At 52.3% G+C, this 26655-nt stretch overlaps 1 protein-coding gene and 1 long non-coding RNA gene across 2 annotated transcripts; one reads left to right on the top strand and one right to left on the bottom strand.

Annotated features, from left to right (window-relative positions):
- Positions 1-188: 188 nt before the first annotated feature.
- NELFA (negative elongation factor complex member A) lies at positions 189-24144 on the bottom strand. Its single transcript, XM_059167008.1, has 11 exons — positions 23839-24144; positions 7992-8163; positions 6474-6635; positions 5286-5375; positions 3648-3778; positions 3484-3553; positions 3085-3173; positions 2220-2331; positions 1260-1537; positions 1052-1151; positions 189-924 (listed from the first exon to the last, which is right to left on the bottom strand). The coding sequence occupies exons 1-11, from the start codon at positions 24046-24048 to the stop codon at positions 740-742; spliced, it is 1599 nt and encodes a 532-aa protein (XP_059022991.1). The 5' UTR covers positions 24049-24144; the 3' UTR covers positions 189-739.
- Positions 22742-25917, top strand: LOC131827088 (uncharacterized). Its single transcript, XR_009351883.1, has 2 exons — positions 22742-23314; positions 24841-25917. It is a non-coding gene; the product is annotated as an uncharacterized LOC131827088 (long non-coding RNA).
- Positions 25918-26655: the final 738 nt, after the last annotated feature.

Raw genomic sequence — 26655 nt, 5'->3', positions numbered from 1 at the left:
GGAGCTGCTGACTCTTCTCAGCTCCTGGCCCTCTGTCTTATCCGACAGAGAGCCTCTGGCTGTGGCTGTGTTGGCGGGTGGTGGGGGTTGACCATCCTGCTGCCCCCTCCCCCCTGCCAACCTCCACCCTGAGCAGGCTGCAGCCCTGGAGCAGGGAGAACAAGCTGGCCTGAAACATGGCGCGGGGCTTTCTTTAGAAAAGCTATACTTTAATTACTCAGATTGTACAATGAAAACAGGAACCAGAAGACTGGTCTCAATGCTCACAACCGTACAAAAGACAAATACAAAACCTGCACGTAGCGCGTGTGGCCCGGCATCCCCTGCTCTGGGTACGTGGCAGGCCGTCCCCACCCCATTCTCAACTACACTGGGCCTCACTTTGGTCACCTCAACCTTGCGGGGCAGAGAGAGCATCACGCTAGCAAGGAAGAGCCCTCCCTCATGGTCCATGGAATTTAAGAAAAAAAAAAAAAAAAAGATAAAAGTCTAACAGGCAGAGCTGTTGCTAAAATTAGGAAGTTATAACTTTTTTGGTTAACTTTAACATTCAAAAATGTAATATTGAATCCAAAAAAGTATCTGAAATCACACAAAAGGTAACCCATATTAAAATTTAAAAAATAAGTCCACAACACCCCCAAGAAATGAACCTAAAAGCTTCCATGGGCTGGGGCTTGGCAGTAGTTGCCGGCCGTCCCTCAGAGCCCCACGATGCAGGTGGGTGTGCGGGGGGCCTCTACGACACGTTGGCCATGGGCTTGTACTTCTTGAAGCGTGTCCACTGGCCCGTGGCGTAGTTCATCTCGAACACGGTGTCCACCAGCATTGTGGTGCTCCCCTGGCCGTCTGACTTGGGCAGGTCCTCCGTGTGCTCGCTCAGCTTGATCTGGATCACGTCACCCTGCTCCTGGCATGGGTTCTCTGTGGAGGGCAGGGGCTGCTGGGCAGGGTGGGGGGGCACGGGGTGGGGGGAGAGGGAGTCCACCCTCCCACCACAGTGCCCTCGTCCCTCCTCCCCCACCCCATGGGGCCAGCCGCGCCCACCCACCTCGGGAGCCAGCCATGAAGCCCAGGATGAGGGCCTTCTCAGGCCGCGTGACTTTGTTGGCTGTTTTGAACATCTCCTGTGCGGCGAACATCTGCTCCCTCTGCGAGCAGGGAGAGAGGGCTGTGGGTCCGTGGGCACTCCCGGCACCCTCACCCGCACCCACACCACCTTCCCAGTGACTCTTGCCCAGCACCTAGAGCACACGTACCGTGAGGGACAGGTTCTTTTTGGGCTGCTGCTGGGCAGGGGGCTGGGTCTGTGGGGCCACCATGGCCACTGGAGGTGTCTGGGCGGCCGGGGTGACAGCTGGGGGTGTGGTGGGCGTCAGGGGGGAGGTGGGCGTTGAAGGCGCAGAGGCAGCAGGGCTCGGGCCGCTGTTGTACATGGGGGCCCTCTGCTTGAACTGTGCTGGCAGCGCGGGGCTGGGAGTGCTGGGCTCCTCAGGCGGCCGGCTGGCCTGCAGACCTGCTTCCCGAGAGGACGGTGCTGCGAGTAGAGTGAGGTATGCTGGAGAGCCGGCAGACAGAGCCAGGGTCCCCCCTCACCTCGGGAAGGGGGTCAGATTCTTTTCCACCTCCCCGGCCCCAACTGCTTGACCCTGCTCACCCTGAGACCTCGGCGCCGGGTCCCCACAGTGGAAGCCAGAGACCCCCACCTTGGAGCCAAAGGTCTCTGGCTTTCCAGACCGGCACGGGGAGATGTACAGGTCCTGGGAAGATAGGCTGGCCGATGCCTCGGGTCCCAAGAGCCTGCTGGACCCCGTGGCCCTCTCTGGCTACTTGTGCTCCCAGTACACACTCCTGGCAGGCCAAGCCAAGCCCAGCAGAGCAGGAGCTCCAGAGTTGAGGCCATTACCCTGGGTCCACCTTTACTTCTGAAATCCTGGGACCAGGAGAGGACCCCTGGGCCCTGAGGCAGTCAGCCAGGCCTCCCTGACCCCACCCCTAGCAGAAAGCTCCTGCTGTGCTGTGTGCACAGAGGCCACCACCTGTGTGCCCCCAGCAAGGGTAGAGCAGGTGGGAACTTTGAGTTCATTCCCGGAAACTCATGCTGGCAGGTCAGCACCAGCAACAGCTCGAGGAGAACACAGCATGGATGTTCTGGAAGCCCCATGCCAGCTGCTGTGTCCCATCCGAGTCATGGGGGGGCACCCCAGTGGGTAGCTCACCTGCCGGGGTCTCAGAGCTGGGGACGTAGGACGAGGCCGGGACTGCGCTGGGTGTGGCAGGCAGGTAGCTTGTGGAGGGCAGCGCAGGCTCGCTGTTCAAAGACCCAAGTTTCTGGAACACAGAGTCTACAGTCGTTCCTGGACTGGCTCCACCGTGAACCTCCACTCCCAACCCTGCGGCAGGACCACGGATTCCACTCTCCTCAAGCCTGGGCTGCCCCCCTGCGGCTTAGGGAGCTTCCCAAACCAGCTGCCTCTGAGGAGAGGTTGTTCGAGGTCTCTTCTTACCAGAAAAGCAAATGATAGAGGGAAGACTCCCTTGTTGTACGAAATGAGAAAACAGCCTCGCAACAGGAAGAAACTAAGCCATTACCCAGAAGCCACCCTGGCCTCGGGGCCTTTCTCCAGCCCCTGCCTGTGGCCCTGAACCCACGAGCTGCACGCGTACAGTCTGTGTGGACGAGACTCCAGGCGGCAGGCTGTGTTTGGCCACTGATCTCCACCATGGCAGGCAGGCCTCATGCCCCACACACAGGCTTAACGGCCAGCGCCCGCCCGCCCTCACACCTGCAAGGCCAGCACTGCCCTCCCCAGCAGGCAGAGGGGAAACCAAGGCACAGCAGTGAGGAGACTCGCCAAGGAGCCCCGCAGAGAGCACACGCAGTGTGCATGCACTCAGCCTTCCTGTGATGCTCACGTCAGGGCCTCTGGCCAGTGCGCCCTCCTGCACCCTCACCCGCACACACATACATTCCACATGGGGCAGGTGGTATGGGGAACCACTGGAACAAAAGAGAGCACACATGGTGGCCGTGGGAGGAGCCAGGAGACAGGTGGGCAGCTGGGGAGGGTGCTACAGCCCCACCTGTGTGGACACCAGGCCAGCTGCATAATCTGGGGTGGCGTTCTCCACGATGGTCTCCTCCTTGGCTGGCTTTTCCACCACCTCCGCATCTGTCAACAAAGCAGAGTCCTTGCCAGTGTCCCCACCGGCACAGCACCCTGCGAGCCAGCCTAACAGGCCCTTGGGGTGCAGGCCTAGCATGCATTTCATACCTAGGCTCTGGGAAAAGAACGCAGGAAGCCCATTTGCGACACGGGTACCAGGTGTGGTCATGGCACCCTGGTTACGGTCAACCTTGGTGAGCTGTACAAGCCGCCAGGGATACGAGGAACTCTGGCCTCCGGGAGAAACCAAAGTGGGACCAGTTGGGAGGCATGGCCCCAATCCGCCCAGACCCCGCAGGGAGCCCCGTGTCCATACCCAGCGTCTTCCTCCTCCTCTTCGCCTCCCGGCCGGCACCCACCATATCTAGCTCAGAGATGTCGAGCAGCTGCCAAGACAGACAGAAGCCCGCCCTTAACGGCCACTGGAGGGAAGCTGGGCCACTCTGGTGAGGCCATGGAGGCCCGTGGGGAAGTGCCCACCTTCACGCCCCTCTCCTTCCGCAGAGGAGTCCTCGAAGGCGGGATAGGGGTCCGGTTCCCGGCAGGGCTGAAGACACTGGGGGTGGTGGGGCTTCGGAAGGGTGCCTGCTTCGGGATGCCTTTGAGTGGGGCTGTGGAGAGGACAACACCAGTCAGTGGCTGCCTGGGCTGGGGCTGCCCTGCAGGCTGGACTCTGGGAGCTGGCTTATCTCCTGTCATCTCCACCCTTTTCTACAAAAACCTGCACACTGTATAGGAGGGAGGTGCTTGGCTGCCTACTTCACCGGCCTGGTGCATTCCTCACTCCCCGCGAGCCTGTCAGATGCTCAGCAGGTGTGACCCCAATTCCCACGGACTGGCTATGTCTCTGAGGGTGGGTGGAGGTGACCCCACAGGGCACTCGCGACCCCGGGCCTTAGGGAGTGAAGGCTTCCCCTCCAGGTACTCAAGCACTCAGGTGTTGAGTCAAAGAGCCAGGCCACAGGAAGTGATGATATCTAGGCATTTCTGCCAAAACCACCAACAGAAACAAAGCTGTCACCCCTCCAGCCATCCGCCCGAACACGTCGAGCCTTTCAACAGCCCAGACAGATCGGACTTTCAGCCTAGCTTCCTTCCTGCACCTCTCGGCGATCAGACCTGTTCTCGGCTAGACCCCCAGTGCCCCACCCTCCCCCTGGGTCTGGTCCCCAGTCTATCACAACAAAGTCGCCTGACACACAGTGATGGTGCCTCTGGAACAGGGCCTGTCCCCGTCCCTGGGCATCTGGCGCCTCCCCACTCCTGCCTCCAGACCCACGCCCAGATCTCACACCATGACGCAGGACCAGGGGACACGTGGCCCCCTCCCAGCACCATGAGCAGGACCAGAGAAGCATGCTCGACCTTGAACTGGATGCTGTGTCAAAGGCATAGTGACCATGCCACTGGCCTCAGGATACCTCACTGGAGTGGGGCCTACAGAAGGGGACCCAAGCCCTGAGGCGTCCGTTTGGGCTCCAACAGGTGCACAACATTTTGTGCACAGGAGCACAAAATGCACAGCCATTTTGTTCTCAGGTGACCCAGCTTCCCAGCTGTCCGGTCGGTCCTAGGCTGGGAAAATGGCCATTGTGCCCTCTTGCCCTTTGGGTTTTCTGTCCAGTGCCTTCTGGGGGCCAAGCCCCTGGGCAACTGGTTTTCTCCTCACAACATCTATTCCACTTGCGTGCAGGGCTGTTTCTACCCCAGAGGAGGGAGGTGCAGCCCAAGAACACGCCTTAGGGACACCTGCTACCCTGGGCACTTCATTCTCCACCTGCAGGCCCTCCCCCGCACAGAGCAGCGCTGGGCTTGCTGGAGCAAGCCAGAAGCCCGCATTTCCCTCAAATTCTAGTCTGGCTGCTCTTGGCACGTTCACACGTAACCTTCCAGGTCCTTCTGCAAACAGGAAACCTTAACTCAAGCCTGAGTGCTCTCATCTCCTGTGTCCTGTCACCACCATGCCTCAGGGGGCAGGCCTGGGGGGGGGGGGGGGGGGGGGGGGGCACTCAGGGTCCACACAGATCTCGACACTTAAGTGCCACTGCGACAGGAAGAGAGCATGTCTCTGAGGTCAAGCCCCTTCTGACAAGCAACGGGGGTGCAGCGCCGCCTTACTTGTGGTGTCCATCTTCCGGAGCAGGCCCCGGCCTTTGGCATGGAAGGGCACCCCTGCGCTCCTCTTCAGCTGCTGGGCTGTCTCAGTGGCTGTAAGGAGAGTTGCGTTAGATCAGGCCCGTGCCCTTGACTGCGGAGGCATGATGCCCCCGTAACTCCACCTCCCAATGAAGTCAGATCTGGAAGAGTTCCTACAAACATAGGGCTTTCTCTTCCTAAGCAAGCATTCCTGCATTCCCCAAGCAGCCCCCACCCCACTTCCAATGTCCTGTTTTCTGCTGAGAAAACCCTACTGCAAGGAAGTAGAGCCAGGGGCAGAAAGACTTGCACTCCCAAGGGCCTGGGAGGGGCCTTCTGTCTCCCCAACAGGTGGAAGGAGGCCCTACGGGTACAGCGGGGCGTCCTCACTGGTAGTCACCGGGTAAGGCGTGCTGTTTCTCCTCACAGATGCGTGAACACGAGGAAGGAAACGAGACTTTCCTGAGATGGCTTGGTGGGGAAGGGGAAGGTGAAATGCGAGGCCAGGGCCAGTGGTGGGTGTGGGTCGTGGGGGAGCACTGGGGCCTGAACCCTTGCCACGCCCTGCTGGCTCTGTGAGGCCACAGAGCAGCCCTGGACCCAGGACACCGGGTTCTTGGCAGTCGGGGCATTTATGTACATGGTTAATACCAAGTCCCTGACTGCTCAGAAGAAAAGTGAACTGAAATCTGTTTTGCAATTTGGCTGAAAGAATCCATTTTCTTGCCTTTTTTTCTGGCAAATATCGTCAACACACATTTTATACGCTGCTAGTTGAGGAAACATTAAGTAAAATGGCCAAACATCTCTAAGGCCAAAGGGGCATCACCTGCAACTCCAGAAATGAGGGAGGCCCAGCCTTTCCAAAGGCCCTCATGAGGCCACCTTTCCCGCTGCCCACGTGGCGCGGTTTGTAGGTTTCATTTTGTAACAAAGACTACAGACGCTTTAACCCAAAAATCCCCAAGTTTCTAAAGCAGACTTTAGAACACAGTTTAGCAGAGCAATAAATAAATTTCCCAAAAAAACACTAAACGCTGCACTTTGCGTGGGCAGCCGTCTTGCACAGTTTGGGCGTCGTCGGGCCTGGAGGAGCTCCAGCAAGCAAGCCCTGAGGAGGACACTGTGTGAACCGAGCCAGTGGGTCCCTCCAAGGGCGGGGGCACTCACATTTCTGCAGCAGCTCTGCCCTCAGCGTGGCGCTCTTCGGCTTCCTCTTCAACTGGAAGTGTTTCACCGGGGGCGTGAGAGGCCCGGCGAGGGTGGTCAGGGCGCTTTTGTTCAGGTACCGGCACTCCAGGGGCAGCATGGCGGACGCCTCACATTCGTTCACTGCTCGTTCCAGAACCAACATGACGTATTAGCAGCCGCATCCCCTCCCACGTGCCACAGCTGGCACACGGCTCACGTGAAAATGTGAACCCACGTGCAGTCTCCTGTTTATGGTCCTGGATCTTCCGCTTGCTTTTCAAAACAGAAAACAAGGGCGCGGACTCCCCGGAGGCTCCACCCTACCCGTCACCCAGCAGTCAAGGCCGCCAGTGCAAGTAGGGGTCAGATGCATGGCCCACCTGGCCCGGCCCAGCCTGCCCTACCTGCCCCTCAGCAGCACGACCATTTCTGGAGGGTGCTGTGAGCGTCTCGAGGGCACTGGAAGTACCAGGACACACCCCTAGCAGTAGGAAGGGAAAGTGTGCTATGGTCCCAGCCAGCAGCCTCCCCCGCCCCTGCTGAAGCTGGGCCCTCAGAAGCAGCACCCAGGCAGCTACTGGCTCTGGGTGCTCACCCAGCAGTCAGAGCTCAGGAGAAACCCTGGGGGAAGGAGCCTGAACCCAGCCCCCACTCTTCCTGCACACCCATCCCCTCATGGTACTCCCTGTAGGACCAGGCCCCCCAGGGGCCAAGGAGCGCCCCCCACCAGGAGCTGAAGACACAGGAGCCCTTCCCACCCAGAGAAGTCACCAAGTAGACACGGACCTCACCTGCACCCTGGGCAAGCTAAGCACTGGGACAGAGACCTGTGGGGCTGGCTTCCTGGTGCTCCTGCAGCATCCATGGGGTGTGTGGGCCATTGAAATCAAAACTGACAGAGTGGTCACTTTGGAGGGGAGAGGGGGTGTTGGGCCCACCTGCAGGGGGTGGGCCGGCCACTGGCCTTGCAGTAGCACGAGTCCCATCTCTAAGGGCACACCATATCCAGCTCTCTCAAGGAGAGGAACCAGGGGAGGACCAGCCTGCCACTTCCGCTACAGTCCTGACGGTTGGCCAGTATTTCCTAAATGGTTTCCGCTCCCGTTGAGAACAAGTGAACTGGTAATATCTTCACCACATGTTTCTGAGCATCTACTCTGTGCCAGGGAATGATCTAGGCTCTGGAGTTGCGACCTGAAGGGGCAGAGCCCATGGCCTTAAGGAGCTGAGCAGGGAGAGAGCGCGCGTGACCATGAAAGTGGTCACGGATCTCAGATACGGCAAGCATGGTGAGCAGCAGCCTGCAGACTGCCCCACGCTTGTTTCGCAAAGACTCTGTTCTGGTACGAAGCTGGGGGCCAGCGTCTAGGGTGGACCATGTACATGGTAGGCAAGCACACAATGCAACACTCCAGATGCCGAATTCACTTCAGCAAAGAGGTTTAAAGGAAGACCTGTCTCTCTGTCTCCCAGCAGAAAACACACACACACACATACCCTTTTCTCTAAGTTCTCCTAAAATGTCTTGAACGTTGGGATTCTGCTCTTCGAGGTCAAGGTTAAGCGAGCCTGTGTCGGGAAAGGACTTCAGGATGTCAGCTACCATGAGAACCCAGGGGTCCGAGTCCAGGGTAGCCAGCTGGATAATCTCTGCCAGGGCGCCCCTCATCTGCCGAGAAAGGAGAGACGGTAGTCCTGAGGGGGGCCCCCCAAGAGATGCCACCCCTGCCCGCCCCTCCCGGGACTCCCCCACCCCCGCAACTGACACATGCCAGTGCCCTTGCTCAGGACTGCAGGACGGAGCTGGGCAGAAGCCAGTGTGCATGCACCTTTGTTTTTAAACAGAGGGGCCTTGCTTGCACCCTGCTGTAGCTTCTGTGGGCATAAAACAGTGTCCACGCTCTATAGCAATGGCCTCCACACTCGTCTCATCCTTGCGGGGGCCTGTGGGCTCGCCCTCCTCTGTGCCCTCCACCCCACGGCCCTCCCCCTGACCCGGGCGGCCACTGCCTCTGCCAGGGCACGATGCCCGCCTGCACTGCTGCCCGTGCACTGGGCCCTGGGGCGGCTGCCTCTCCCCGCAGCCTCTGAGGTGGCTCCCAGTGGCATCCAGGCTCCTCAGCTGCCCGCAGAGCAGGAGAATGGAATGCTGTCCAAAGACAAGCACGTGCCTCCCTTGAGCACACATTACCCAGAACCTCCACCGGGCCACCAACACCCCTGCTTAGGAGACCTGCTGGTGGGGCACCATGGTGATGGGGAGACCAGCCCCTAGTCCCGATAGAGCAGTATGGACGCAGGCAGCCTCGCTATGCTCAGCAGGCCGAGGGCCCAAGAAGGAGCAGAAGGCGGCATGGGGCTCCTGCTGCCTGGCTCCCACCCCTGCATTTGTGCTGGCCCCTGGAATGGCCAGGGCGGAGGCCCTGATGGAGCTCCTTTCCATCCCTCAGATGTGAGACTCATTGAGACTTGACACTCCTGGCCTGATGGAGTCCCCTAACCCAAACACACCTTCGGTCCCACCCACCAGGGCAGAAGCCTCCTGGCACCCTCACCCAGGTCAAAGCTCCTACGTGTTCGATTCTGACACTGGGCGCCCCCTGTCAACCACACACAGGACTGGGCACCAGCAAAGGGGTTCTAAAAGACCATCTCTTGAAAGATGCAGAAATATGTTCTTTTCATGGCAAAAACTGTAAACATTTATTTTTTAACATTTGTAGTGGGGGGCTTTTTGTTAGAGATAATGGCCCCATCCACCACCTTCCCTCTTTTCTTTAGCATAAGAACATCTCAGGCAACTGAAGTTATATATAAGACGATCACTCCTATCTAAACGTGTCTGCAATGGCTCAGTAAGATGGTGGGCTCCCCCATCAGTGATCAGCCCCAAAGCACTGAGAACAGGAAACACACTGTGTGAGCAAAGTCCTGAGCACCCACACTCGCAGATGACAACGCCAGGAGGGGAGAAGCCACAAAGGTGATGTCCACACCTCCCAGGGAGACCAGGATCAAAAACATGGGAGACGGTCAACGCTGGCCCAGAGGCCATGAGACTGGAGCCCTCTGGACACACAGCTGGGCCTGTGGCCCCAGAAGCCAGGCTGGCGCTTCCTCAAGGAGACGAGCCTGGAGACCAGCCAGCTATGGCAGATTGCGTGGGGGAGCGGAAAGAACAAGGCCACCACATGCGTCTCAATATGGAAGGCTCGATGCTCCCTGGTGGTTTAGTGGTTAGGATTCGGCGCTCTCAATATGGAAGCCTCCCAAAACAAGATGCACAGCAGACTTGACCCCTCTAATAATCTACCCTTCCTAGAGACCCCGAGTCTCTCCGGAGAGCCAAGTGAGGTGGGGCTTCAGGGACAGACACAAGCAAAAGAAGACCTGGTCTCAAAATGCTCTCAAGTGAGCACGAGATGAACAGAGAACCCATGAAAAGCCTATGTGTTCATGAAAGCCTAGTGTTCTCAGCTGAACTGTACTCCTCCAAAAAGATATGCCAGAACCTCATAACAAGACTGTGTTCAGAAATAGGGCCTTTCCAGGTGGTCCAGTTACAATGAAGCTGTTGGGATAGGTCCTATCCACCATGACCAGTGTCCTTACCAAGAAGGGAAATCTGGACACAGAACCAGACACTCATGGAAGAAAGACAAGGTGAGCAGTGCCCCCACCAGCTGCCAAACACTAGTGGAAGCCACAGCAGGTTAGAAGAGACCACCCAGAGCCTTGTGACAGAGTGTTTCGGTTGTCCTAGGCTACTTAGTTTGTGATACTCTGTTCCAGCAGCCCCAGCAAACTAATACAACAACCAGGAGACCAAATGGATGAGATTTAAAAAAAAAAAATTTTTTTTTAAAGATTTTTATTTATTTGGCAGAGAGGCAGAGAGGCAGGCGGGGGGGTGGGGTGGGAAGCAGGCTCCCTGCTGAGCAGAGAGCCCAATGAGGGGCTTGATCCCAGGACCCTGAGATCATGACCTGAGCTGAAAACAGAGGCTTAACCCACTGGGCCACCCCGGTGCCCCAAGATTTTTTTGTTGTTGTTATTTTTAAGATTTTATTTATTTATTTGAGAGAGAGAGAGAGAGCATGAGAAGTGGGAGGGTCAGAGGGAGAAGCAGACTTCCTGCTAAGCAGGGAGCCCAATGAGGGACTCGATCCCGGGACTCCTGGATCTTGACCTGAGCCAAAGGCAGTCACTTAACCTACTGAGCCACCCAGGCGTCCCAATATTTTTTTTTTTAATTTTATTTATTTATTTGATGGACAGAGATCACAAGTAGGCAGAGAAGCAGGCAGAGAGAGGGGGAAACAGGCTACCTGCTGAGCAGAGAGCCTGATGCAGGGCTCGATCCCAAGATCCTGGGATCTCCACCCAAGCTGAAGACAGAGGCTTTAATCCACTGAACCACCCAAGTGCCCCCAAATGGATGAGATTTTATAAAAATGTTTAAAAAAAGAAAGAAAAAAGAAAAAAGGCAGGAAGGTTAAAACCAGAAAGACTACTGTTACAACCTGAGTATGTGTCCCCCTCAATCTAGAAGCTAAGACTCGGGCGCCTGGGTGGCTCAGTGGGTTAAGCCGCTGCCTTGGGCTCAGGTCATGATCTCAGGGTCCTGGGATCGAGTCCCACATCGGGCTCTCTGCTCAGCAGGGAGCCTGCTTCCCTCTCTCTCTCTGCCTGCCTCTCCGTCTACTTGTGATTTCTCTCTGTCAAATAAATAAATAAATAAATAAATAAATAAAAATAAACTTCATTTATTTTTTTTTAAGCTTTTTTTTTTTTTTTTAAAGATTTTATTTATTTATCAGAGAGAGAGACGGGGAGAGAGCGAGCACAGGCAGACAGAATGGCAGGCAGAGGCAGAGGGAGAAGCAGGCTCCCCGCTGAGCAAGGAGCCCGATGTGGGACTCGATCCCAGGACGCTGGGATCATGACCTGAGCCGAAGGCAGCTGCTTAACCAACTGAGCCACCCAGGCGTCCCAATAAACTTCATTTAGAAGCTAAGACTCTAACCCCCATGAGGTGGGAGTGGGAGGTGAAAAGGTCCTGAGGGCAGGACGTCCACAGCGGAGGTGGTGCCCACGGAGAAGAGGGATCCTGTGAGCACACAGACACGAGACACTTAATCAGCCAGCACCTAAACTTTGCACTTCCCGGCATCTGAATTCTAAGAAAATAAATGTCTGCTGTTTAAACCATCCAGCTGACAATATTTTATAACAGCAGTCTAGGACACTTTTAGATTAAAATCTTCAACAAGAACCCTCCCTTCAGCCACATTCTAATGGTAGGCTTTCACGGGGCTTCTGCGGGGAAACAGATGCCTGATGAAGTAAGGAGCTTCCAGTTCTTGCCAAGAGGGCAACCTGGCACGGGCTACTGGAACATCGCATGCCCTCACGCATGCGTGTGCACATTTGTACACATGTGCGTGTGTGCACACACACCCCTCCCCCAATCTACGAGAAAGAGTTGGCCTGCATTTAAGCGCATGGCTGGGGACAGACCCCAGACTCAGAGGAAAACAAAACTGGCTTCCAATCTCACAGCATGTCTGAAGGTGCACTTCTGATGCATGACGGACCCATCAGTGATTGGGAGGGCTACAAAGTGAAAAGAAATCAAAGAGGCACATCTAATGACTTAAAACTTCAAAAGCACAAACCATAAATCAAAAATTTATTACTGTGTGTTAAAATGAAAGATGTCTGTTCAGCAAAGGGCAAATGAAAAAATTGACAGACAGGTAACAGAATGGCAGATGTAATCTGTGGTGTTTGTTCAAAACCAGCAGTGTTTACCATCCCAAATACAGAGTCCCTCCAAATCAACAAGATGGCAACCCCAATGGAAACAGAGACAGATACTATTCTAAGATTTTGTTTATTTATTTGACAGAGAGAGAGAGAGAACACAAGCCAGGGGGCAGTATGCAGAGGGGGAAACAGGCTCCCCACTGAGCAGAGAGCCCAAAGCGAGGCTCAATCCCAGGACCCTGGGATCATGACTTGAGCCAAAGGCAGACGCTTCACTGACTGAGCCACCCAGATGACCCAAAGGCATTTGCTATTAACAGGCAATGGACAAGGCATAAATTTGAGAAGGCAGTGAACACAGGGACGGCTGCCTCAAATGAACACAAGGCAGCACTTTTCAAACATCTGATCCACAAAAACAGAAAAGTGGAGGGAAGGAGAAAAAAGAGGGGGAAGGAAGTGTCATCAGGCACTGCAGGTGGGGGTGTGGACAAGACAATCTCACCACTGAAGCAAATATGTCCTATGACCCAACATGTCCACCCCTGGGCACAGATTCCACAGAAATCCTCGCAGTGGCCCACGGGGAAGGAGTGGCACTGCTAGTCATACCCAGCCTGGAGGCAGCTGTCACCCTGAGCTGGAGGGGGCTATGCACAGGGACACCAAGCATGGGGGCCCAGCGGGCTGAGTCTGCCCAGCTCTCTGTGAAGGACCTGACAGTGACCACTTCAGGGCTTGTGGGCCACGTCAAAAAAACAAAAACAAAAACAAAACCCCCAAAGAACCAGAATGACACAACTTTGAGCAACCCTTTTACTAACATGCAAGCGTTCTTAGCTCACGCACCTTACGAACAGGTCACGGCCAGTTTGCCAACTCCTGGAGGAGATGTTTTGTTTAAAAACTCTGACTGAAGTACATAAGACAATATAATTTCTATCAATTAAAAGCAATATGCTCTGAAAGATGGGAACAGGTACTTTACCAAAGATTTGCAATGCGAGACTGACAAAAGTGAGCTCAGTGTCACTAGTGACTATGGAAACACAAACTAGGAGAGTGCCTTAGAGGACAGACTCTGTCAGATGTAGAAGACAGCAGCTGGAGGGAAGGTGACATGGGACCACCACCCTGGAGAGCAGCCAGCGGCTTTCTTTAGAAGTGAAACACACGGCGGAGGGTGGGGGTGCTGGGAAAGGTGCACAGTCGTTTAACCGTCGGTCCAATTCGTGTCAGCTCAGGTGATGATCTCAGGGTTGTGAGACCCAGCCCCGTAGCAGGTTCTGTGCTCAGCGGGGAGTCCCCTTGAGAGTCTCTCTTTCCCTCTCCATGTGCTCTCTTTCAAATAAATAGATAAATCTTAAAAAAAAAAAAAGGAAGTGATACTTACACCTAGCACCAAGCCACCCTCTCCTGCATGTCTTCCTGGGTCCACACAAGGAGAGACCTGTTTTTTTTTTTTTTTTTTTTTTTTTTAAAGATTTTATTTATTTATTTGACAGAGAGAGATCACAAGTAGGTGGAGAAGCAGGCAGAGAGAGAGAGAGAGGAGGAAGCAGGCTCCCTGCTGAGCAGAGAGCCCGATGCGGGACTCGATCCCAGGACACTGAGATCATGACCTGAGCCGAGGACAGCGGCTTAATCCACTGAGCCACCCAGGCGCCCGAGAGACCTGTTTTTAAAGCATGTCTACACAGAGGCAGCATACTCAACAAAGAACTACAGGGGCTCCCGGCTGGCTCCGTCGGAGCACGTGGCTCTTGGCTCTTGATCTTGGGATCGGGAGTTCGAGCCCCAGGCTGGATATAGAGATTACTTAAATAAACTTAAGAAAAAAAAAAGTTATGGGGCTCCTGGGTGGCTCAGTGAGTTAAGCCTCTGCCTTTGGCTCAGGTCGTGGTCTCATGGTCCTGGGATCTAGCCCGCATCAGGCTCTCTGCTTGGCAGGGAGCCTGCTTCTCCCTCTCTCTCTGCCTACTTGTGATCTCTGTAAAATAAAGAAGTAAAAAAAAAAAAAAAAAGTTATGAGCTGGGATACCTGGGTGGCTTAGTCAGTTAAGAGCTGCTGCCTTTAGGTCCTGTCATAATCCCAGGGTCCTGGGATCGAGTCTCATATGGGGCTCCTTGCTCAACAGGGAGTCTACTTTTCCCTCTGCCTACCACTTGCCCTGCTTGTGTTCATTCCCTCTCTCCTCACTCTGCTTCTCCCTCTGTCTCTGCCACCCGCTGCCTGTACATGCACGCTCTCTCTCAAATAAATGACATCTTTTTAAAACAAATAAAGAGAATATGGGGCGCCTGGGTGGCTCAGTGGTTAAGCCGCTGCCTTCGGCTCAGGTCATGATCTCAGGGTCCTGGGATCGAGTCCCGCATCGGGCTCTCTGCTCGGCAGGGAGCCTGCTTCCTCCTCTCTCTCTCTGCCTGCCTCTCTATCTACTTGTGATTTCTCTCTGTCAAATAAATAAATAAAATCTTTAAAAAAAAAAAAATAAAGAGAATAGAATGGTTTGTGCCTGCAGACACGTGGGAGCAGGATGTGGGTTAAGAGTGCCACAAGATTTTACTTCTTTATTTGACAGACTCTATAGGAAGGAAAAGGGAGTCAATAAACAGTTTAATGGCAGATGAAGGAAGGGATGGGATGCTAAGTCAGACACTATGCAGACCATAACAAAGAAAGGAAACCACTAGAAGCTATGGAGAGGAGACATATGGGTCAGGAGACAGAGGGGAGTCCCATATGCACCTCCTTGGAGAAGCAGAGAATAAGGGAAAAAAACTAAGGGAAGTAAAGGCAATATGTGAAGGGATAATTACTGAGATTTTCTAGAACAGATGGAAGATGCCTGTAATTTCAAAAAGCCCACCAAAACATGCCATAGGAAAGTGCAAGACTACAGAGAGACCCAGTGTCCTGGGCTGACGATCTGAGGCCATCAGGGGTAAGGCTACAACCTTGCGAGGGACTCCTGCTCGCTGTGGGGACAGAGCTGCACCCCACAGGCAGAAAAGAAACAAGAGAGGTGCTGGATGGGGGAGGGGGGCACACCATGGCAGCAGAGTTTAGGTTAAATGTCAACGAAGCGGTGAGTCTGTGTGTCACAAAGTCTGTGTCAGAACTGTGACATGGACATGAGTTTAATCCTTGAAAACCACACATGTGAGAGGCGTGGATGTCATGTTCACACACTCCTGTCTGACCCTCTGCCCCCGGCTTGGAAAGTGAGGCTGTTTCTGTGTCCAAGTGACAGATCCTCGGAGTAGAAGTGGAACATTTCATTCTCATGGAGATATTTCCAACATCTCCAGATATTTGGACAGTGGTTTCTCCGGGATGAAGACAGATGCAGTGAGTAAAGGACATACTACGGCGACCTGCCCAGGGGCAGTGCAGCCTTGGGATAAACCGCCTCTGGTCCACCTTGCAGCTGGCCTTATCTTTCTGAGAATCCTGGGGAGGAGTCTATAGCTTCCCAGTTCCTGAGCACTGGCATTCTTAGGACTGCCCGTGGTCCTCTCAAGAGTTGGTTAATTCTGCATAATAAACAGTACTTCCCAGCCATCTCTGCTCTCCCTGGAACTTCCACTGGTGCCAATGTCAATGTCTTAGACCAAAGTGATCGCTGGTTTTATCTAGTACCAGCATTTCTTTTCTTTTTTTTTTTTTTTTTTTAAAGATTTTATTTATTTATTTGACAGAGAGAGATCACAAGCAGGCAGAGAGGCAGGCAGAGAGAGAGGAGGAAGCAGGCTCCCTGCTGAGCAGAGAGCCCGATGCGGGACTCGATCCCAGGACCCTGGGATCATGACCTGAGCCGAAGGCAGAGGCTTTAACCCACTGAGCCACCCAGGCGCCCCATAGTACCAGCATTTCTTATTTCCTAATGCCCTTTCAAAAACAGCCCAAACCTCAAGTCACTATTTACATTTTATGACACTTTGCAGTTAGCAAAATACCTCGTGTACATTGTCTCCTGAAACCATTAGCCTCCATTTTCAAGACATCATTCTTTTTCTTTTTTTTTTTAATATTTTATTTATTTTACAAGTAGGCAGAGAGGCAGGCAGAGAGAGAGAGAGAGAAGGAAGCAGGCTACCTGCTGAGCAGAGAGCTCGATGCGGGACTCGATCCCAGGACCCTGAGGTCATGACCTGAGCTGAAGGCAGAGGCTTTAACCCACTGAGCCACCCAGGCACCCTCAAGACATCATTCTTGTTCCCCTAACTGGATAAAAATACTTAGAGAGCAGGAGCCTTAACCAACTTCTGGACCCCTCACAAAATAAACCAAAGCAATGGACCATTCTAATCTCTCTTCCTCCTCCTAGGTATTAGCTAAGAACTGTTGTTTACTTAGCTTTTGAGAGGAACAGAAACGTCACAAACAAGTAAACTGGTTTCAGGATTCCATTAAGAAACACAAGCAGCTGCTGTCCAAGATGGCTAATCTGACTGGGCCAGGGGTGCTCAGACATCTGCTCAAATTGGAGTTCTAAGCATGTCTGGATGAGAAGTTTCTGGATGAGACTAACATTTGAGTTGGTAGACTCAGTAAAACCGACTGCCCTTCCTAATGTGGGTAGGCCTCATTGAGTCCACTGAAGATAGAACTCCAGCTTGACTGAGATGGAACACTGGTCTTTCCCAGTCTTCAGACTTGGAAGGAACACTGGCTCTTCTTGGGTCTCCAGCTTGCTGGCTTTCTGACTGTACACCAGCTCTCCGGGTCTCAAGCACGCTGGCAGCAGATCCCAGGACTTCTTTGATTCCATAATCATGTGAGCCAATTCCTTTTAATAAAAGCCAATTCTAAATTTGCATGTACCTAATAACATAGGCTCAAAATACATAAAGCAAAAGTTGATAAAACTGTAAGAAGGAATAGACAAACCTGTATCATAATAGAAATCAACACACCCCCTCTCTAATCAGTAAAACGATTTTTTAAAAATTAGTAAGACTATAGTAGACCTATACAATACAATAAACAAACTGACCTAATAAACGTATTTTGGGTAGTGGACCTCAAAACTAGAGAATAAACATGCTTCCCAAGTTTAATCACAATGTTTATAAAAACTGACTATTTCACCATTAAGCAAATCTTAAATTTCAAACAACTAAAGAAATGTAGACTGTATTCTCTGACAAGCACTCAATACAGCTAGAATTCACTCACAAAAATGTAACTAAAATCTCTCCCTCTCCAATGTACAGAAACTAAGAAACAATTCTAAACCACGCAGGATCAGTGAATATATCATAATAGAAATTAGGAAATACTGTGACTTACTAATGAAAATGCTATTTATCAAAACTTGCGGGATACAGCTAATGTCGGGATTAGAAGAAAATGTATGGCTTTACACATATATTTTAGGGAAAAAAAAGCTGAAAAATGAGGCCTGCATCCAACCTAAAAGATTAAAAAAGAACAAAATAAAAAAGAAAGTAGAAGAAAAAAATGAAAGTCCGAAAAAGTAGTGAAACAGGAAACAATACATAACATGACACAGAATATCAATAAAGCCAAAAGTTGGTACTTTGAAGTCTTAGAAAATTGAAAATATCTGGTTAGATGAATCAAGAAAAAGAAAAATGAGGGAAAAATGAAAAAGGGAAGATTACTGCATATGCTTCTCATATTAAAAAAATAAAGAGATATTAACCACTTTACACTAATAAATTTGAAGTTTTAGTAGAAATGGCTGATCCTTTAAAAAAATATGTAACATTTGACCTTTCCTTAAGAAGACTATAGGGGCACCTGCATGGCTCAGTGGACTAAGACTCTGCCTTCAGCTCAGGTCATGATCTCAGGGTCCTAGGATGGAGCCCCGCATTAGTCTCCCTGCTCGGCAGGGATCTGGCTTCCATCTCTCTCTCTCTGCCTGCCTCTCTGCCTACTTGTGATCTGTCAAATAAATAAATAAATAAATATTTTTAAAAAAATAAATAAATAAAGAAGACTATAAAACCCGGGTGGCTCAGTCGTTAAGTGTCTGCCTTCGGTTCAGGTCATGATCCCAGGAAATTGGAGAGCTTCCTCTCCCACTCCTCCTGCTTGTGTTCCCTTTCTTGCTGTCTCTCTCTGTCAAATAACTAAATCTTTAAAAAAAAAAAAGACTATAAAACCAAAAATCAAAACTCAAAAATCCTTCCACAGAGAAAATCCAGGTTCCCCATATGGTTTTATTACTAAATTCTACCAAACATTTAGGAAGTAATAATTTGATTATTAAACTTTCCAAAGAAAAGGAAAACAGAAGATACACTACAATCCCTTGTATAAGGGTAGCATAACTTCATACCAAAAATCTAACAAGACAATATGGAAAAGTAAAATCAGAGGGGCACCTCGGTGGCACAGTCAGTTAAGCACCCTACTCCTGGTTTCGGCTCAGATCATGATCTCACGGTCACAAAATGAACCCCCACAATGGGCTCTGTGCTCTCAGCACAGAGTCCGCTGGAGATTCTCTCTTCCTCTTTGCCCCTCCCGGTCATGCTCTCTCTCTCTCTAAAACAAAGAAATCTTAAAAAAAAAAAAAAAAAAGTAAAAGTAGAGGTAAATCTCACCTATGAACATAAATACAAAATTCCTACACAAACTATCAAGACAACATAATCCAACAAAATAAAATGGCTACCTTGGGGGCACCTAGGTGGCACAGCTTATTGAGGCTCTGATTCTTAGTTTCAGCTCAGGTCATGATCTTGGGGTCTTGGGATCAAGTCCCACGTTGGGCTCCACACTCAGCACAGAGTTGGCTTCAAACTGTCTCTCCCTCTGCCCCTCCCACCCTCTCTCACAAGTGTGCTCACACACACTCTCTCTCAAGTAAGTATTAAAATAAAATGACTAAATTAAGTTTATACCTCAAGGATGCAAAGTTGGTTTACAATTAATGCTATTCTATAAATATGGGGAATTACGCATCAAGGGATATTTTAACCATTTGTTAAAACTCAAAACCCATTCATGTTCATACTACTAGGATGGCTACATCAAAAAGACAGGCTAACAAAGGACGGGAAAGATGGGAGAAACCAGAAAACTCAAACATCGCTGCTGGTATCAGCTGTGAAGAAGCTAAAGCCACCGTGGAAGACAGGTGGCAAGACCTCAAGACAGTAGTAACACAAGCCAAGCTGTTCTTGCCTGAGGCCTATGCCTGAGAACCAAAACCCAGTGTCCACACTGGAAATACAGGTCTATACACACTTCTCGTGAACTTTCACAGCAGCAGTATTCGTAAGAGTCAAAAAGTGTATACAACCCAAATATCTATTAACTGACAAATACTTGAGGAATAAAATGTGGTCTATCAATGCAGTGGAGGATAAGTCAGTTATAAAAAATAAGTAGAAACAGACTACATCAGTGAACCCCAAAAGTATTACACTAAGTCAAAGAAGCCAGTCACAAGGACCACATATTGTATGATTCCATTCACACGAAATGTCCAAAATAGATAAATCCTCAGACACAGAAAGCAGATCAGTGGTCACCTCAGGCTGGGGAAGGTGGGGATAGTGGTGGAGGGGGGAGACTGCTAATAGCTTATTTGGGGGCTGATGAAAATGTTCTAAAATTGACTAAGATGATGGTTACACAACTCTGAACATATTAAAAAACACATTTCAAATGAGTGAAATTATATCTCAATAGAACTCTTAAGAAAACTCATTCATGATTATAAAAATTCATGATTAAAAAAAAATTTAGGAGGCGGGCACCTGGGTGGCTCAGTCGGTGAAGTGTCTGCCTTCAGCTCAGGTTACAATTCCCTGGTTGTAGGATGGAATCCCAAGTCTGGCTCCCCTCTCTGCAGGGAGTCTGCTTCTCCCTCTACCCTGCCACTCCCTCTGTTCGTGCTCTCTGTGTCAAAGTGTCAAATGAATTAAAAAAAAAAATCTAAAAAAAAAAAGATTAAAAAATAAATAATGTATAAAAAAATCTAGAAATAGAAGAGCATTTCCTTAACCAGATAAATCTATCTACCAAAAATAATAGTAAACATAATATTTATCATCAAAATAGTCAAAGTTCTCATTGTGCAATCAGAAAAAAGACAACATATTGGAGGGGTCCTGGTGAGTGCAGTGTAAAGCAAGAAAAAGAAATAAAAAGTAGGGGGCAGGGGCACCTGCATGGCTCAGTTGGTTAAGCAACTGCCTTCAGCTCAGGTCATGATCCTGGAGTCCTGGGATCGAGTCCCACATCAGGCTCCCAGCTCCATGGGGAGTCTGCATCTCCCTCTGATCTTCTCCTGGCTCATGCTGTCTCTCACTGTCTCTCTCTCAAACAAATAAAATCTTTTAAAAATTTTAAGAAATAATAAATAAAAAAAGTAGGGGGCGCCTGGGTGGCTCAGCAAGTTAGGTCTCTGCCTTCCGCTCAGGTCATGATCTCAGGGTCCTGGGATTGAGCCCTGCATCAGGCTCTCTTCTCGGCGGGCAGCCTGCTTTCCCCCACCTCTCTCTGCCAGCCTCTCTGCCTACTTGTGATCTCTCTCTCTCTCTGTCAAATAAATAAATAAAATCTTGGAAAAAAAAAATAATGGGAAAGATATTAGTAAGTACACAGAAAAATAGTCAACAGAAAAATTAGTGCAATTAGTAAGCTATTCTACAGATTCATCTAAAAAATTAAATTTGAACAGATACCATTTACAGCATGAAAATGTGAAATATCTAATAATGCATCTAACAGAAAATGGAAGACCTTTATCAAGAAAATCATAAAACTTTATAACAAATATTAAAGGAAAACTAAATAGAGAGGTATGCCCATATTCATAAATTATCAGATACAATATTAAGATGATTTCACCCCAGAATGCAGTATAAATTCAACTCAGTCTAAATGAAAATCCCAACATTATGTATGTGTAACCTGAGAAGTGAAAGTTAAATATATACACAGAAGAAACAACTCAGAACAGCCAAAGACACTCCTGAAGAATGAAGTGGGGGAGGGGCTGCTGTGAGCTGCCCAGACTTCAGTATACAGTGGCAGCAACAGGACTTAGTGGGTTATCTGCACAGTGACATGAGAGCCTGAAGGAACCCAGCAGAGCCCAGGCACAGACCCAGAGAAGTGACAGCAGTTTCAATAAATGGGGCTGGACTAACTGGACATCCACGTGGAAAAGGAAACTGGACTCCCAGCTTCATACAATTATCAAGGCCAGGCGGCCTGAAGAATGTGAAAGGTGAACAGAGCTGCTCCAACAAGACAGCAGAAACGCCCTCCCATTAGGCCTCAACAAGACAAGCTCAGTCCCGTCATAGAAGAAGGCAAGACTGCCAGCAGCTGGTCCCAGCTGAGAGCATCTGCACCTCCAAAGGTTCTGTGAAAAAACCTGCGTGAGGCTTAAAACTAACAATCGCTATAAAATATATAACTGAAAAAGGATTGCCAACTGACGTTTATATCTATATAGATATATGTGTTTATGTTTTTAAAAAGAAAAAAAACTGTCAGAAAAAAACCCCACAAAACATATGAAGAGGTAGCTCACAGAAAAAGAAGATCAGTGAATAAATACACGAAAGGGTGCTCAGCCATATTACTATTAAAGCAGATACAAATCAAAATCAACCAATGTGGATAAAGTACTTAATACTGTACTGCGTATTTGAAAGTTGCTAAGAAAGTAAGTCTTGGGGCACCTGGGTGGCTCAGTCGTTAAATGTCTGCCTTCAGCTCAGGTCATGATCCCAGGGTCCTGGGATTGAGCCTCGAATCAGGTTCCCTGCTCTGCTTGTGCAGGTTCCCCCTGCTTGTGCTCCCTCTCTTGCTGTGTCTCTCTCTGTCAAATAAACAAAAACTCAAAGAAAAAAAAAAAGGCAGTAAGTCTTGAAAGTTCTCGTTCCAAGGGAAAAAAATTTCTGCATGTATGGTAGACAGCAGTTTCATAGGCACTGATCATAGGCAATACATGCAAGCCCCATTATCGTTATGTTGCATGCCTGAAGGTAACATAACATTGTATGTTCATTAATTCTCAACTTAAAAAAATGCAGGGGCACCTAGGTGCGACCAACTCTTGGTTTTGCTCCAATCCTGATCTGAGGGTCCTGTGGTGGAGTCCCAAGAGGGGCCTCCTGCTTAGCGGGGAGCCTGTTTCTCCTCTACCCCTTCCCCTCCTCACGTGCTTGCTCCGTAAGAAGTAAGTAAATCTTTTAAAAAGTGGCTCAGTCGTTAACAGTCTGCCTTGGGCTCAGGTCATGATCCCAGGAGGGATGGAGCCCTGCATCAGGCTCCCTGCTTGGTGGGAGGCCTGCTTTTCCATCTCTCACTCCCCCTGCTTGTGTTCCCTCTCTCGCTGTCTCTTTCTCTGTCAAATAAATAGATAAAAATCTTTAAAAAAAATAAATAAATCTTAAAATGGTGCAGTTACTCTGAGAAAGAACAAGAGAACCCCACCAAACACCTTCAGGCACCCAGCAGGCGGGCAAGTGTGGGGGAGGGCCCCTTTGGAAAACACCAGGCACAGTGCCGTGATCCCACAACCCCAGACAAGTACGTGCTTACTAACTCCCTAATGCGAGTCCACAAGCCACCGTGTCCCTAGGACAGGACAGGCGGCACCCGGAGCCAAAGCCGCGGCGTGAACGCGCACCTCGGGCACGCGCGCAGCAGGCACCTCCCCGCCAGCCCCGCCAGCCCCGCACCTGTGCGCCGGCTCCACCCGCAGCCACGAAGGTACAGACCGCAGCCGCGTCCTCCGACAACCGCAGCGGCACCACGTTAGCCGGCGCCAGCTTCGGTGTTTTGAAACCTAGTTCACGTCGCGCGAAAACCGACACAGCGTGCCGTTTCGGAAAAACAAGACCAGTCTCACACCCACGCCCTTGAGCGACGTGGAGCACCCGTACGCGGGAAGAACCCTAAGATTTGTGAACAAGCGCCCTGAACGAGCGGCTGTTCGTGAGGTGCCCGGGACAGAACCCGGAGCCCGCCGCCCTCCGCGGCCCGGATCCCGGTTGCGGGGGGACCCCACGTCCTCCGGCGGTTTCCCAACCTCCCCTCCCAGCCGGTGGGCTCCAGCTCCTCCCCTCCAGCACCCCCGGGGCCGGGAGGCCGGGGCCTGTGGGGCCGGCGGTCGGGAGACAGGCCTGACCAGGGCGGGAGAGAGGGGGAGGCGTGAGGGTCGAGGAACGAGGGTCCCGCGGCCCAAATGAGGGTCCGTGGGCAGGGGGCGTGAGGGTCTGGCACGAGGGTCCCGGGGCGGGAACGAGGGTCCGTGGGCCAGGGGGCGGTGAAGGTCCGTGGGCAGGGGTGCTTGAGAGTCGGGCATGAGGGTCTCGGGGCGGGAATGAGCGTCCGTGGGCAGGGGGGCGTGAGGGTAGGGGAGGGCGTGAGGGTCGGGGACGAGGGTCTCGGGGCGGGAATGAGGGTCCGTGGGAAGTGGGGCGTGAGGGTCGCGGGGTTCTCGGTGACCGTGAAGGTCCGGGGGAAGGCTGGAAGGGGTAAGAGGGAAAGTCGGAGAGAAGGGGGCAGGGCCCGGGTCTAGGGTCGCTGGAAAGGGCGGCCCCGCGTTCCCACCGCCGTTCGCCTCACCTCGTCCACGGTGCGGCGCGGGAGGTGCAGCGTCCCGAGCAGCAGCTTGAGCTTCACGGCCGAGGAGAGGCCGTGGAAGCAGAGACGGATGTTGTCGATGACCGCGGCGGTGAGCAGGGACGCGATGCTGGGCGGCGCCCACAGCTCGTCCGTGGCCCCCAGCTTGTTGTGCAGCCACAGGCCCGTGTCGCTCTCCCGCATGGACGCCATTTTGGGGGGAGAAAGCCGAGCGCCGCCGAGCCGGCATCTTATGAAGACACCTACGCGGCCGCGGCGAGGACCCCCAACATGGCGGCGCCCGCGGGGCGGCCGCGGTGACGTCTCCTGGGGGCGGGGCCTCGGCGAGGCGGTCCGCGGCGGCGCCGAGGAGGGCTCGCGGGTCGCCGTAATGCAGCATGGCGGCGCCCGCGGCCTGCTCTTCGGCGGCCGGGTGAGATGACGTCAGGAGAGGGGCGTCGCGCGCCTGTGGCGGAAGTGCGCGTGGTCGGGGGACGCGGTTTCGAGGCGGAGAGCGCTAGCGGGGTTGGCCCTTGCCGCGAGACGCCCGCCCGGTAGCCCGCGCTGTCTGGTCCCGGTGCGGACCAGGCGTCCAATGTGGCCCGAAGGCGGGCTCCCAGGCAGGGTCCCAGGCGCACGGCCCAGGCCTCCTCGCCCCCCCCTGCTGAAGGAGCAGCCTGCGCGCTGGCCGTGCCGAAGGAAGGTCTCCAAGGGCCACAGGACGCGTAGGACGGTCCGCCGGGGGCTGCCCGGGGCGCTCGCATGCCCTCGGGTGAGGGGTGCCCTGTGCTCGCTGCCGTCCCAAAGGCCTGAGTGGGCTCTGCGGCCCAGAGGGAGTGGGCGGTGTACGGTAGTGAGGATGGTGCGCAGAGGCCGCTGGGCGGCGGGGGCTTGGCTGGACTCCGGTCCCCGGTGCCGCTGTGTTTGCTGGTGCCCGCAGCTGCCCGGGGAGAGGACGGAGTCGCTGTGCGGGCAGCCTGCCAGACTTGGACCTTCCCTTTGCAGATGCCGGGAGTGCGGGAGAATGAGCCCTGCTTTCCCGGCGGAGTGGGGGCGGTTTCCCCATGCCAGGATTCCACTTTGGGAATGATCAAGGAAATCCCAGCACGGAGTCAGGATCCCTTTGCCTGCGGGGGTTACTCCCCGCCGTGGCCAACCCTCTGCTTCCTAATAGGCCCGCCACCTCGCCTGCTTCGGGAGGTCTCCGTGAACCAGGAGGTGCTCTGGTTATGGTCACAAACTGGGAGGAGTGGGTACTGGTCTACCATGGCCTGGCAGGACTGGGGCATCTGTCGGAGAAGGGGAGGTTGCAGGAGGTCGCAGGCTGTGAGCAGGAGCAAGGGCGACCTGCCTAGGGAGCACCTCTGTGCCTCAGGACGGTACCCGCTTCCCAGGTCCTCACCTCCCCGCCCCAACACATACTTGTGCCCCTCCCCCATCGTCTCCAAGAGCGCCGGCGTCCAAATCGCCCCTTCGGACCTACTCCCTTCACACCCATAGGCTCCATCTTTCCAGTTCAAGACCACTATGGGGAGGAAGGGGGGATGCACCCACTGCCTCACCCTTCTGCACCTGGACAGTGGAGAGGTCTGCAGTCCAATCCCCTCAGATCAGATCTAGCTCACCTCTCTCCCCAGGCACCACCCCCAACCCACTCTGGTGTGTTCGGGATACCTACTGATGTATCATTGACAAAACTTAAATGTTGTGTATATATGTGCCTTCAATGGGCAGAGAGGAGATTATGCCAGATCTTGTATCCATTCCCCTAGCATTAAACCCTTACACTGCTTCCAGAGACCCACCCTACAGACAACCCTCCTAGGAGTCCCTCCAAGACGATGTGCGAGGGTCTGGGAGCTGCCTTTCTGGGAGTGGAGGTATTGACCAAAGGGCATCCAGGTACTGTTACAAAGGGCTGCCAAAAGGTTCTCTAGGGGACTGCACTCCTTACCCACCCCCCAGCCGTGTGCTGTGACTGGCTTGTATAGGCTTATAAGACCCAACTGTTAAATTTTCAGGAATTGTACAAGCTTGGTGTCAAACATCGCATTATTAAAAATTAAACTTCCTTTTATTGTATTCATTTTACTACTTTATCTTTTACAACATCTCTTACCTCAGGGGGGTCTAAATGGCTCAGTCGGTGGAGCACATGACTCTTGATCTCAGGGTTGTGAGTTTGAGCCCCACATTGGGAGTAGAGATTACTTAAAAAAGTAAAATCTTAGGGGTGCCTGGGGGGGTTCAGTCGGTTAAGCATCTGCTTTTGGTTCAGGTCCTGAGTTCGAGTGCCACATCAGGCTCTTTGCTCATTGGGAAGTCTGCTTCTCTCTCTGCCCCTCCCCTGCTCGCTCTCAAATCTCAAAGAAATAAAATCTTTTAAAAAAGAATCTTAAAAAAAAAAAAAAAAAACAAAAAACCTGAGGTATCCTCCTTCATTTCACATTACCCATGCTGTAGACGTATTCACATCTGCCCTCTTGGAATGGTGGAAATGCTGTGTGACCTGCTCCCGGGCTTGTCCCAGCCTCATTTCCTTGACCTAATAATGGCAGCCTGCAGCAAGGATGGGGTTGTTTACACCATGGATATTGCAGATTCTACAAATCAGGGCTTGACTGATAGTTTCATTGATTGTCTAGACTAGCCAAGGAAAGTAGTGCTGACAATGAAAATTAAAAGTGCCTTATGGGGGCGCCTGTGTGGCTCAGTGGGTTAAGCCTCTGCCTTTGGCTCAGGTCATGATCTCAGGTTTCTGGGATCGAGCCCTGCATCGGGCTCTCTGCTCAGCAGGGAGCCTGCTCCCCCCTACCTCTG

The sequence above is a fragment of the Mustela lutreola genome, chromosome 1 (assembly GCF_030435805.1).
Source record: "Mustela lutreola isolate mMusLut2 chromosome 1, mMusLut2.pri, whole genome shotgun sequence".
NCBI lineage: Eukaryota > Metazoa > Chordata > Mammalia > Carnivora > Mustelidae > Mustela > Mustela lutreola.
The sequence above is the reverse complement of the archived record's forward strand: the minus strand, read 5'-3'. Positions and strand labels throughout refer to the sequence as shown.

Coding starts and splice junctions, on each gene's coding strand:
- NELFA (XM_059167008.1), bottom strand. CDS start 24,048: ATGGCGTCCATGCGGGAGAGCGACACGGGCCTGTGGCTGCACAACAAG. Junction 5,376..6,473: donor GGCAGAGCTGCTGCAGAAAT/GTGAGTGCCCCC, acceptor CTCTCCTTACAG/CCACTGAGACAGCCCAGCAG. Junction 2,332..3,084: donor CTGGCCTGGTGTCCACACAG/GTGGGGCTGTAG, acceptor TCTGTGTTCCAG/AAACTTGGGTCTTTGAACAG.